The sequence below is a fragment of the Xiphophorus couchianus genome, chromosome 20 (genome assembly GCF_001444195.1).
Source record: "Xiphophorus couchianus chromosome 20, X_couchianus-1.0, whole genome shotgun sequence".
Classification (NCBI taxonomy): Eukaryota; Metazoa; Chordata; class Actinopteri; order Cyprinodontiformes; family Poeciliidae; genus Xiphophorus; species Xiphophorus couchianus.
Window position 1 is genome coordinate 20,056,595 of NC_040247.1, and position 13,056 is coordinate 20,069,650.

The window sequence follows — 13,056 nt, forward strand, 5'->3', positions numbered from 1 at the left end:
ATCCAAACTTTTATCAGACATGAGCTCACTTCATGTAATCAGGGAAGTGAATGGAAGGCGTTCCTCCAACCTGTTAGCTGATAGAGGAGGAGACAAAAACACTTACCAAGAAAGTGACGTATTGATTACATAAACCCTTTTCTGTGTCCTTAATGTTTCCTATCCTTTTTCAAGTTTAGTTTTATCTGGACCTGGTATTAATCCAGTAGACTGGCAAAAGACTCCTGGAGGGAGGAGTAATGAAAGAGAGGGAAGAAGTGGAGGAACATGTTTAAGAATCTGATCCACAACTATGATTGTCCCCTTAGCTCACAGCTGCGTCTCATGCTGCAAGATGGCAGTCATGCAAACACACACCCACCCTGAATCACATGGATCACATGAAGTTAAACGCTTTTTAATTTTAGTCTCACTCCGCGTCACTTCCTGAGCTACATCACTACATCTACCACCTCACCCGCACTTCTATTGCTTCCTTGAGAATAACCAAAATGCTCTGGGAATTTAATGTAAACTGAACGGATGCCAGAACGTCAGTGGGACGATTGAATCAGTGGAAAGATGCAATAGCACATGTGTGTGTTGTCATCCTAACAATGTGCAGTGGGTGGGAGACGTACTCTCAGCTGGACTTTCCTAAACAGAGCTCCACTGTTTACAGCATTTCATGGAGATTTTTGCATTGGCATACATTTGCAAACAAATCCATGGCACATTGTGTTGTTTTCTGTTTTGTGGGACTCATTCATCCATCCTTTGGGAAGGAACACAATTATGACAAATCATGACTCATTTTAGTCACATGAAAGAGACTGCAGCTTTCCAGAAAGGATTAAGATTAAATCTTCTTGGACCAAAGCAGAGCAGAGCAGCGCAGAGGAGGGGGGGAACCACTGTGACCCTCAGAGGGGACGGAGCCAGAGAACAAACCCAAAGGCAGGCCTGTCCAGCAAGAAGGAGTGAAAGAGGGGAGGGAAGTGAACAGAGGAAGAGAGAGTGAGAGAGAAGGAGGGAGGGGTAGCAAAGGAGTGTGAGAGGCAGAGAGGAGTAAAGACACAAACTTGTGACTTGACAAAAGAGGGCAGGTCCCGGAGACAGGTAAGAAAGTTTATTTGTTGTCCAGTCGGGGAATTTTTCATGAGGAATCATAATCAGTAAAAGTTGGCAGCAGTCAGGAGTGTTTTGTGTGTGAAGCAGAAGGAGGCAGAGGGGCAGAGGGAAATGTTTGTGGACTGAATCCTAGTACAGAAACAGCTGAGTGGGTTTCTATAGAAACACTCAAACATACAAAGTGGTGCTCTGTCCTCCGGGGAGCTGCAGGGACACTTTGAGTCCGTCACACATGCCTCTTCACCTCGGCTTTTTAATCCATCAGCCAGTGAGCATAAATGCTTCTGCATTAAAGTTAACGCAAATTGAAGATTTTCAGCTTTGCGAAATGCAGATTTTGTGACTTTGCGTGATGCAGTTGTGGCTCTTCAAGGCTTCAGTGAAAAGGGAGCCTTTTACTCATCGACTTGAAATCCTCTGGATTGATTTCAGATGGATGCAGCTCCTAGGTGGGTGTGAACCAAAAGCTGTTATAAAAGTGAGAAGGAATAGTCTGGAAATCTCCTTGGAATGCAAGTTTATATTTCTTTTTTTTTGTAATCAAACACATTTTGTTCTGATCCGTCATAATCTAGGTGGGTAAACTACTATAAACAGTATCTGAAATGTGGAAAGAATGCTCAAAAGTAAACATAAACCAATCTTCACTGATTCTTGGAATAAAGATGCTGGCATTAGAGGCGCCAGTCAGAGCAAAAAGTTCAAATATTCTGAACCTGTGGACAGAAAAACAGGCTGTCAGCTATGGAAAGTCTTTTTTGTTTTTTTAAATATTTTTGTAGCTGATTTTATGGTCAAATATGCTGTGTAGTTCATCTTTTTTCCTTAAAAGGTTTTATATTAATTATGCGAGACTGACTAGACTCCGCAGTCGGACAATTACAACAGCATTATAAATGAGCCATTTGGTCGCACCAATTGCCAAAGTGAGATAATTAATTTCTGCTGAGAAATTTCTGTCTGTTGTCCAAAGCTCCAGAGTTTTGGCAAAGTATTGATCTTGACTCTGGACCAGCGAATGACTATTGCAACTTGACCAAAACAAAAGAGAGTTTGGGAAAAAGCTTATTACTAAGTACTGCTGCAACAAAAGCTTTTATTAAATACTGTGACCCATTAATTGAAATAGCTTTTTTTAAACTCATCATTCCTTAAAACACAGGCGTGCACTCACTCAAATGTTTAAATCTTTTGTTTGATAGACTTATACATTGGAAGCAAGCTAATTTTGCACAGATAGAATATTTTATGTGAGATTTTTTTTAGATGGCCTCAATACTAAGTTAGTTATTGAATGTAAATACATTTTGACATGTTTGGCATTCACAGGTCAGACCAAAATTTTAATAAATCTTAAATCTTTTTCCCAGACTTTGCATTGTATTCTTGATATGACTTTTAATAGCTCAATTATTAAAGGGCATATGTATAGTATTAGATTTTCAATTGTTTTCATGTCTAAATAAAGATGGAAATGTTTGATTTCAAGTCTGAAGTCAAGAAGTTTGTTACAAGTGTAGCTAAAAGCAATCAGAAGTAGGTCAAGAGCACAAGTGAAGGTTGGGAGGAGGAGTGATGTTACATTTAAACCCCAAACTTGGACCTACAACACAAAGGACATCCATCCATCCATCCACCCACCCACTAACACCCTTATCCCCAGAGGGGTCGGGAGGTACTGGTGTCTATCTCCAGCTAATGTTGCGGGTGAGAGGCCCTGGACATGTTGCCAGTCTGTCACAGGGCACAAAGGACATACAGCCAAGCAAATATAGTGACAGCAAGATAATGGTTATGCATTTATCCAGCAAAGAGGAGAAAGCTTGGAGAGTCAACCAACGGGCACCTTACCAAAGTTTTTAAAAGCTCTGTGTAATGTGTGATGCCTGAGTCACCAGTGGTGACTTTCAGCTCGTAAACAAACAACTGTCTTTCAAAATCCTGAAAATACAAGAAGATTGATAAACTGCAATAATTTCTGCTCCAGTTCTGAGTAGCATTGTTGCTTTGATTGTCCCAACAATTGTTTCACTAGGGTAGTCTACTCTGTGCCATCATTTTATGAATCATGAAGTGATAATCAGTCTGTGTTTTACTCATAAGGATTAGCAGCATTACTGTAATATTGTTTTAAATGTGTTATTTACGAGGACACTGTCTGTGATAACCTCCAGAGGTCTGTCTCCAATTAGCTGGAGAACAACATGTCACTTGACCCTCAAAGGTCCCATGTGGTGGATGGAAAGGATGTTAATGCACTAATGTACAATCAGACTGCAGATGTCAAACACTCCGTCATTTGGCTCAGGCACAGAAATAAAACACTTACAGCTGGAGATAATTATCATGCTTCAACATTCAGATGGGGGTTTGGAGGCTAGTGACTTTATATGATCTCTGGACATCAGCAGATGTTCTGTATTTACATCAAATGTAAAACTATCTGTAAAACAATGTGTTTCTTTTATGTGAAAAACATTAAACTCACCAGTGATCTAGTTGTTTCCTTTCTGCCTTATTTTTAAGAATTTTGCACTTTTCAAGATATTTGTTAAACATTTTTAGGATGTAAACATTTTTTTTTTTACCATTGTTGTCATTTTTTAAATATAACAATAGCTCTTTAAAAACTGTGGATCCAGATGACATGCTTTCATCCACATATGGCACTCACTTCCTGTTCATCAAACAGACAAAGCTAGACATTTTTTGTTGTCAAAAAGGGCTCATAGAAATTATTTATCTGTTTTATATAAATAAAGGCTTTAAATGATATTTTCTCTCCAAAAATCTGGATTTTACTTAAAGAAATTAAACATGATTTTGCAGAAAAAAGGATTTAGAGCGACCCGTTCAGTGACTCCATTTACTGTTTGCTCAGTAAAACATGAATCATATGATTCATTGTTTAATGGACTCCAAGAACATAGTCCTCCAAGTCCAAATTGCGTGTTGTTCAGTCAGATTTACTTATCAAGGCGACACATAACGTAGCAATGAATCAAGCCTCTCTGACTTTCACAGTTTTTAAGTGTTTGCCAGACTACTCCACACAGAATAGCAGAAAAAGGAGACAGAAAACTGGTTCTGGTTTCAAACTAAAGGGCTGTGAAGCTGTGAGAGGGAAAAAGGAAGGGCAACGCCAGGGAACGCAGGAAACTTCAGATGTGTTTTTTTCAGGCAGAGCCTCTGGATCAGAACCTCTTTCCTGCTGTGGGATGTTTATGTGATGTGTCAGTCAGTTTGTTTTTGTGGGACCTTGGTTTGTTTTCCATTAGTTTGTGATTTATTTGTTTTTTAGTTTTGCTATTGTGTTTTATTTCTTGAGTTTAGCTTCTTTCTGTTTGTCTCGGTTTCCAGTGTCACTTCACGCCAGGTTCCGGTTTCATTGTCATTCTTCTTTGGAGGTTTTTGATTGTAGTTCTGGTTTTCACACCTAGTGTGAGCGACTTCTGTGCTGTACACACTAAATGTTGCAAGAAATGCATCGCTGCAGGGCGCTGACATTAAAGAAGGTTCCCCACACAGCCAGAAATTCACATGATGTTTCTCTGGTCTTTCAGAAATGTTGACTGTATTTTATCATCTGTAGTTCAAAATCTGAAATACTTCATATTTTTCTCAAATGTTTTAACCCAAATCAGTAGATAACAGTAAAATATTCATGCAGGCAGTACCCAGATAAACTAACAAACAAACCAAAAAGAGTCCAATCAAACAAAACAAGTAAAGTGACAAGTAGGTCACTCTTACTCTAAATCTTCAAGACGCTGATAAAGGGAGATTCATTACAACACAGTTTGAGTGAGATGTAATCTTCATTATATTTGTGAAAATACAAACACAAATATTTTTCAGCTCATCTGGAGCGCTGCTCCTGCTGTCTTTCATCTTCCTCTTGACTCCATAGACACTTTTTGTGTTCTCGTTTCTGGATCAGACTGGATTCTGACTAATCACAGTCATAAAACCAGAAATGACTACTTTTGGCAGCGAGTCCAGATGAAAAATAAAATCAGAAACTCCACGAGGCGTATCAGCAAAGGTTTGAAGTGCTCTGAAAATTCATTCCTTCCCTGTTCTGACTTTGGACTTGATATAGTGGACCAACACAGCAGATGACACGTCTTGCTAAATCATCTCTGACTGTGGAAACTTTAATCTGGACCTCCAGCAGCCTGGAGTCACTCTTCCTCCTGGATCTTGATTTCCAAGTGAAATTTGAAATTCACTGAAGTAACACTGAGGAGGAGTACCATATATTCCTTCTTTGCCCAGGTGAGACAATTCTGCTGTTTCCTCTGACTCAGAAGTGGCTCAAAACACAGAATTCAACACTTGTAACCCATTTCCTGGAGAAGTCTGTGCGTATATGTGAAGTAATAACTCCAGTTCACACTTTGTGAACCATTTCAAAATCTTGGGTAGACTTCACTAAAGGCTGTAATTATTCCTCTTGCCAGAGCAGCTATGACTGCCACAGTTTTTGCTACCAGTTAACTTTCAAATGAAATGTTCAGATACGATACTCTGAAGAGCCTGTTCTGCAGCCGTAACCCTTTGAATTATGGAAGGTGTTTAGTGACTGCCCAGCAGTCTTCCTCATAATTTTATAGGCACAACATGTCTGCATTAAAAATTGTTTTCAAAATTGCTTTCAGTGAGTTTATGCAACATTCACATTTTTTCACGAAACTGGATGATCAAATCAAGTTACTGAAAAACATTAACTTTGTGATTTTGTGTAGACTGATCAAACTGTACTGATTTAAATAATTACACATTGATTACTGAACCTATAAATCAGTTTTGTAAACGTTAAAACCTCACTGGATAAGCAATTTCTTTCTTGGTTAAAACAAATGCATTGCTCTCAGCCTTCCTCCTTTTGGATCTTCCCCTTCATCACTTCACACAATTTCAGTGATTTAAAGGCTAAAAAACTGGGCAGTTTTCCAAAGCCAATGCAATCAGGAAACATTGGTGCCTCAGAGTTGGAGATTTGTCCTTAAAGCTTTGTGGTGATTATTTCCAGCAGGACTTCTTTGCCTGTCCAGGTAGTTAAAAGTACTTCTGCACACCCATTCTGTGCAAGCTGAATCCCTTCATTGACCAGATTTTGTAGATGATTGTATTCCTCCTGCACACAGCTGAGCTCGTTTCCACATCTGTAAACTATATTTCTAAAAATCAGGGGTTACATTACCCTTTTAAAATCCTCCCACTCTGTTCTGCTGCTGAAAAGGAAAACTGGGTGTGTCGAAGAAGAATCTGCAGCAAAGATTCCCTCATGCAAGCTGACTATTTTTTTGAAACCACTGTTATCACGATGACTTTTTTTCATCTGGTCATTAAGGAGCAAATGGCTTATCAGATTTAAATTATTTAGGCTACCTACACATGAGCTAAAGTTGTGAAATGTACATAGAAATGTATATATTCTGCATTTATTTATTCACTATTTAAAATCTCCCAGATTTTCAGGTTTCTATTTAATTTAAATTTTATTCTGTCTGTAGGTAATTATTAATAATCAGTTATTTTTAGTTATTTTATATTCAATGGGATATATTTTGTTACTGTACTGCTGTAACAACTGAATTTTCCCACTGTGGGATTTATAAAGGACTATTCTATTCTATTCTATTCTATTCTATAGTGTACCTACATTATTGTCTTCATAACTGCCTTCCCTCTGGACAATGTTGATTTGTAGATTTTATTCATTTTTGTAGCATTTTATGTATATTTTATGTATCATTATGTATCTGATCTTCTTTAAGAATTTACTCAAATTTGACAAAAAACAAAAAACCCAGTTCCCTCCTTCAATATAAAGAAGCATTTCAGCTCTCATAATGACCATAGCTCAATTCCTTAAAGTAAATTTTATAACACACTACTACTATTCCTAATAATTAGGATATGTTTTTGAAAATTCGCTCACACACCGGCCCTGTTCTATCACAGAACAGGAAAGTCTTTGAGATTTTATAATGGCTGAAGATCAAAGCTGATGTGTGAGGAAGAAGTGTGTGGATGTGGAAAAGCAGCTGGTTCTGGAGGGAGAACCAGTATGATTTTAGTTAAGACCCAGAACCTGGCGGCACGCGAGGAATCCAAGCAAAGGGAGAAAAATCCCCTTGCCAAGGAGTCATGACGAACTTCAAAGCTGATAAAAAAAATAAAAAACACTGACAGTCAAGAATGGCAACCATCTTCTTTCTCTGCGAGAACAAAATGAAAATATTTTCATGACCTTTAAACTCCTCTAATGAAAACAGTTTTTGGGGAGCCTGAAATAAATGTGCTTCTGTCCCATGTGCAAATATTAAATGAGTGAAAGAAGGAAAAGTTAGAATAAAGAAAAGAGCAACGTCAACGTTACAGTATTTTTCAAGCCAGAGATGCTGAAAACAATGAACTCAGAATAAATTGGGAACAAAAACAAACAACAAATCAACAGTGAGATCATTTACTGCAACAGGCACCTTAAATAAAGACAGTGAAGGGAAGATTTAGTCATTTGTTTTCCAAAACACAAAAAATTAATCACCAAATGAGCCAGTAAGAAAGTTGAGACTTGCAGGGCTGAATTGCAGAACAGGTGGAAATCCTTTCAGGATCATAATAATTAGGAGATCAATTCTAAGGTTTTAGACGTTTGAACAAACTTTTATTCAGATTCAATGAGTGAGTTATTTCATTAAATAACAATTTTAATGAAGACAGAATACTCTCTTCTCCTAACAAAGACATGGATAATTGTGTAAATTATTCTACTTGGCTGTTTTGTGATAGTCAATCAGACTTTTTTCGCTCTGGTGTTCACCTCGACTCGTAATGAGGAGCAAATAGTTTCTCCGTGTATTATACGTAATTTCAAAGGCAACGCCAGCAAAATAAATTTACATTTTCATGAATTACGCATTGGACAAGACCAGCAATAGTCACCTGAGAGGTGCTTTTAAATGCAGCTCAGGAGAATAAATCTTCCTACTGCTTGCTGGTTGTGCAGAGCTGGTATTGGTTATGAACGTCTAATTCATCCTTCCAGTAAAGATTTATTTACAAATAAATTCAGTAATCAACAAATAAACCTTTGAGCTTTGTCAGTCACATAAGAGTGCTGTAAAAAATAGTTTGTCCCTTAAGATTTCTCCTTTTTGCTTTTATGTCACAATTAGATGTGGGTAGAAAGCCAGCAGTAGTTTTGACCTTTGAACTCTCACTTGTAAGGGCTTTTGGACCGTTCTTGTCGTAATGTCAGATCACAATGAGGCAAAGCAGGACTGAAGTGCTTTAGATATTGTTTTGGGTTCTTTTGTGACTTCTGGATGAGACGCTAATATCCTGTTTGAGTAATTTTGGTTCTCTACAGATCCATGTTTTCTCCATTAATGACACTCATTGTGGTTTGATGAACTTTAAAAGCTCGGAAATGGTTTTCTACTCCTTTCAAGACATATAGTGGGTGGTTTTATTTCTTGTCTGTTTTTGACCTTCTTTAGATTGAGGCATAATAGGTTTCTAGTGTGTGACCTTTGAGCCTAATCCTGATGCCAGACAGATTCAATTTAAGAGATTTCTTGCGTCTGCAACTCTGGCAGTAATCAGGCTTGAGTATAGTAAGTGATACTTTACTCAACTTGCAACAAACTCCTGTTCTTCCCAGTTAATTCATGATTTAAAATGAATTAAACCCATCCTTCTCCCAACAATTAATAGGATAATAACTAATACAATTTCTCTTAGGAAATTATGACTTCAAAACCTCCTTTGCAGAATGAAATGTAATTGAACTGAAGTATTTCTTTTATCTCTTTGCTTGTTGCAATGTTGTGCATTTTACTTAAAAAACAACAAGGTTCTCTTTCATGCTCTCTTGTAGGACAATGAAGGCTGGTGTGGGACTTATTTCTTCATTGCTCCTGTTCCTGTTAATGGGAGCAGTCTTCGCCCAGAGGCCGCGACCGAAGAAGCCTACCAGACGTCCAGCCACCACCAGGAAGCCTTTTGTCCCCAAGCGTGGGGAACCAGCCGTGCCCGAACCCCAGGAGCCCACAGATTTCCCTCCAATCATCCTCGGCCCGCCCTCCATCTTCTCTGATTGTCCCAAAGAGTGTTTATGTCTCCCAAGCTACCCAAATTCTCTCAACTGTGAGAACCGGAACATCCGTGTGGTCCCGGTCATCCCATTCAGAACTCATTACCTGTACCTACAGAACAACTACATCTCTGAGCTCACTGCAGAGGCCTTTAACAATGCTACAGAGGTCCGTTGGATCAATCTGGCAAACAATCGCATCCAGAAAATAGACAAGCAGGTTCGTCAAACAGTTTTTGTCTTTTAAAGCCTCTAAGGATCTGAAAAACTGGTTTAAAATGCCAATCTGTTCCCCATGTCTGCAGGTTTTTGAGAAGATCCCGGGTCTGCTGTATTTCTATGTCCAGAGAAACCAGCTGAATGAAGTACCATCAGGCCTCCCAACAAGTCTGGAGCAACTTCGTCTGGACAGGAACCGCATTAGCAAGATCCCCGCTGGTGCCTTCACCAAGCTGGAGAACCTGACTCTGCTGGACCTGCACTACAACCAGGTGAACCACATTTCGCACCTGTGCAGGCAGGAGAGCCAACTGCATTATGGAAAGTAGATTTTCAGTGTGTGGTGTCTTCTCGGTCAGCTGAGCGACAGTGACCTGGGAAAGAACACGCTCAAGGACCTGAAGAACCTCATGCAGCTCAACCTGGCATACAACGTTTTGAAGAAGATGCCTGCTGGAGTGCCAAACAACCTCATCCAGCTGTTCCTGGACAAGAACCGCATAGATGACATACCAAAGTAAGTAGACAGAATGCAAACACTGGTTGACGGACGTGTGCGTATACAAATACTCCAATGTACAGTGACAGTGAAATAAGTATTGGACACACCTATGGGCTGAAATGTTGCCAAAGAAATTAGGATTTCTAAGATTTGTGCTGCTGTAAGAAAGATTTATGTTTGGAACATTCAACATTCAGATATGAACCAGAAATCTACAATGAAAGCTATTCTTATCTCCACATGTTTCTCTTTAGTTAGAAGTGCAAACATTTTTTTCTCACACTGTAAAAACTCCGAAATGCAAAATATGTTTGGCAGTTTAAATCCTTCTGCAGTTTCCTTCAATGCAACAAAAAGTTAAATGTAGAGGTCGAAAGCTGTTTTTGACTCAAATTTGTGCCTATAGAGGTTGATTTGCTGAGAAATACCACCTTTGTTTATGTCCTGTATGCCTGTCCTGTCCAGAGATTACTTCAAGGACTTCACCCACCTGGCGTTTGTGAGGCTCAACCACAACCAGCTGAGCGATAAAGGAGTTCCCAAGGCCGTGTTCAATTTGACCAGCCTGCTGGATCTGCAGCTGGCTCACAACCAGCTCACAGTGATTCCCCTCTTCAACAATCACCTGGAGCACCTGCACCTCAACCACAACAACATTGAGAGTAAGTGACGGTCTTCTACTCACTGGTGCTAATCTAGTAACACTCTTCCACATGTGGAAGAGTGTTACTGGTGCAGTTCGATTTCACTCTGCACTGGGTAAACGGGTTTGGACAAGAACAGGCGAGGAGTTGGAGAACCAACTCCTCGCGTGGTGAACTTGGCGTGGTGGCACTGCGCCAAGAACTACTGAAGGAAACAACGCCAAAACCTCAAATGAAGGCCCTGGGCACAACTTCCTTCTTCACAAAATATAAACAGAATTGGATTTGGTGTAAGATTTTAGAGGTTATAGAATTCCTCTTGTGTCTTTGGCAAAGGACCACGAGCCATTTCTCCTGCAAACAATAGACTTTGCACATTTGTTTTGGTTGTATTTACCCAGAATGCCATGCGCGCTGTATTCTGCTTTCTGCCTTTGGAGCGGTTTCTGGTCTGCTTGCATCCAGATATGCATTCGAGCAACGCCAGAGTTCACTTCAACTGAACCAACACCTACGTTTTTAGGCGGACCAGTTTTTTCTGGTCCACATCAGAGTTTGATTGTGCATTCACACCTCAAACGAACCGGACCTCCCAGACAAACGGACTAGAGTTTGATTAAAGCGGATTAAGTGGGGCAGGTCTGCACCGTGAAATTTCCCCTATAAAAACAAATGGTGATTCAAGTCGACTTGCACATGACTTTGGATTCAATTAAGAAAATATAAAATTTTTACTGTACATTGCAGAATAAAATAGCATTGAGTCGACTGACAAGCTGCCTGAACAACACAGCAATCCACAATTCAGTAAACTCACCGGGGCTTAAAATTTGAAGTTCAGTAAAGAATAATAATAATAATAATAATAATAATAATAAAAAGAGTTTTTATTTTGTATCTGTAACTATTTGTTTTACTAACAGGCATCAACGGCACTGAGATCTGCCCATTCAGCCTGCTGGCCGACCTGACTGACGACCGTCTGGTGCCACGACTAAGGTAGATCCACATGTCAACATGAACTGGTGCTGCACGCTCTGAACGGCAGCTAACAGTCAGATCACATGCTGATGCATTTTGTTCTGCTGCCTCAGATACCTGCGTCTGGATGGGAATCATTTGCATCCCCCCATCCCTATGGATGTCATCATGTGCTTCAGACACCTTCACTCTGTCATCATTTAGGAGGCGGGGTGTCTTCTCACACAAAGCCGCACACGTACGAAAAACCAAATAAACGACAGCAGTGCACATCGGGGAATTCGAGATAAAGCGCGCTCACTGAAGCACAAGGTTTCGAGCTTGAACGAGCTGCGGAGTTGCATTACTGAAAGAGGAACTCTGCTCAGCTGCAAAGCTTTGAGTTTGCTTTTTAAATGACTGAAAGTGTCATTCTGCCAGAATCCAAGCAGTGGACTGCAAACTGGCAACAAGAGATTATAGGAACATTTAGCTTATGGTTTGCATGGGAGGTTTAGTATCTATTCAATAAAAAAAAAAATTTAAATGAGCAAAACTCCAACTCCAGGTGTAATAAAATACATACAGCTGCATTTAATAAATTAAATTTTGTTAAATTTGTATTTATTTCAGTAATTCAATTTAAAAAGTGGAACTCGTATGTTGTACAAATTTATTACACTAAAGAATTCACTTCTGGATGAATTTTGGGTGGATATGAACATTAAATAGGGCAACCAAAAACCAATATTCAATGCATGAAAGTATTTAATGCATAAAGTAAGTGTATGTACTTTATGTCATAACCCCATGCATCATTGGCTGGAGCTCCTTTTGCATGAATGACTGTATCAGTAAGGTGTGACGTGGTTCAGCAGTACCTTAACACAAAGATGTAGCTGCAGTCTGTCCACAAATCCCCATCCTCCACTTTTGAACAGATTTTGCGCCACCATACTCTTAATTTACTTTAACCTTTCATTAATATGTTTAGATAGCAAACTCTGTGAACTGCTGAGTTAGCAGAAGGTCATTTAGCGATGACCTTTTGTGAATTGCCCCTCTGGTGAAGTGTGTCAGGAGCAGCTGTCAGATCACCAGCCTTCCCCATGAATTAGGTTTTTTTTACTGCTCTTATGTAATATTTACATTTACACAATCATGAAAATGAGCGGAGATAAATGTAGAATATGTCCCTCTGTTTGTAATGAATCTGTATATGAGTTTCACTTTTTCAGCTGAATTACTAAATTAAATTAATTTGATATTTAAAGTTATGGAGATGCTCCTCCGCTCTGCGACAGAGGGCTGTTTTAAGGACCAACATTTGCATATAGACCTGAATAATGCCTTCCAAGGTGCTTTGTGTAAAAATGTTTTTGTTTTTCCTATTAATAGACTTTTATGTTATTCCTCTGTATAAAGGCATTTGTACAAATACTGAAAAATAAAATGTCTTTGCTCGTATATACAGTAGCTGATCTTCAATCTTCTCCACCTTTGAGTTTGCTGGG

The 13,056-nt window shown here is 39.3% G+C and overlaps 1 protein-coding gene across 1 annotated transcript; it reads left to right on the forward strand.

The window, feature by feature from the left end:
- The first annotated feature begins 964 nt into the window (after positions 1-964).
- On the forward strand, positions 965-13,009 carry prelp (proline/arginine-rich end leucine-rich repeat protein). Its single transcript, XM_028003370.1, has 7 exons — positions 965-1,098; positions 9,002-9,437; positions 9,523-9,708; positions 9,796-9,953; positions 10,404-10,600; positions 11,506-11,581; positions 11,677-13,009. Exons 2-7 carry the CDS (start codon positions 9,006-9,008, stop codon positions 11,765-11,767), a joined length of 1,140 nt encoding a protein of 379 aa, XP_027859171.1. The 5' UTR covers positions 965-1,098; positions 9,002-9,005; the 3' UTR covers positions 11,768-13,009.
- Positions 13,010-13,056: the final 47 nt, after the last annotated feature.

Excerpts from the sequence above, each read along its gene's own strand:
- prelp (XM_028003370.1), top strand. The coding sequence starts at position 9,006 with ATGAAGGCTGGTGTGGGACTTATTTCTTCATTGCTCCTGTTCCTGTTA. Across the intron at positions 9,709-9,795 it reads TGGACCTGCACTACAACCAG|CTGAGCGACAGTGACCTGGG; the intron begins GTGAACCACATT and ends CTTCTCGGTCAG. Across the intron at positions 11,582-11,676 it reads CGTCTGGTGCCACGACTAAG|ATACCTGCGTCTGGATGGGA; the intron begins GTAGATCCACAT and ends CTGCTGCCTCAG.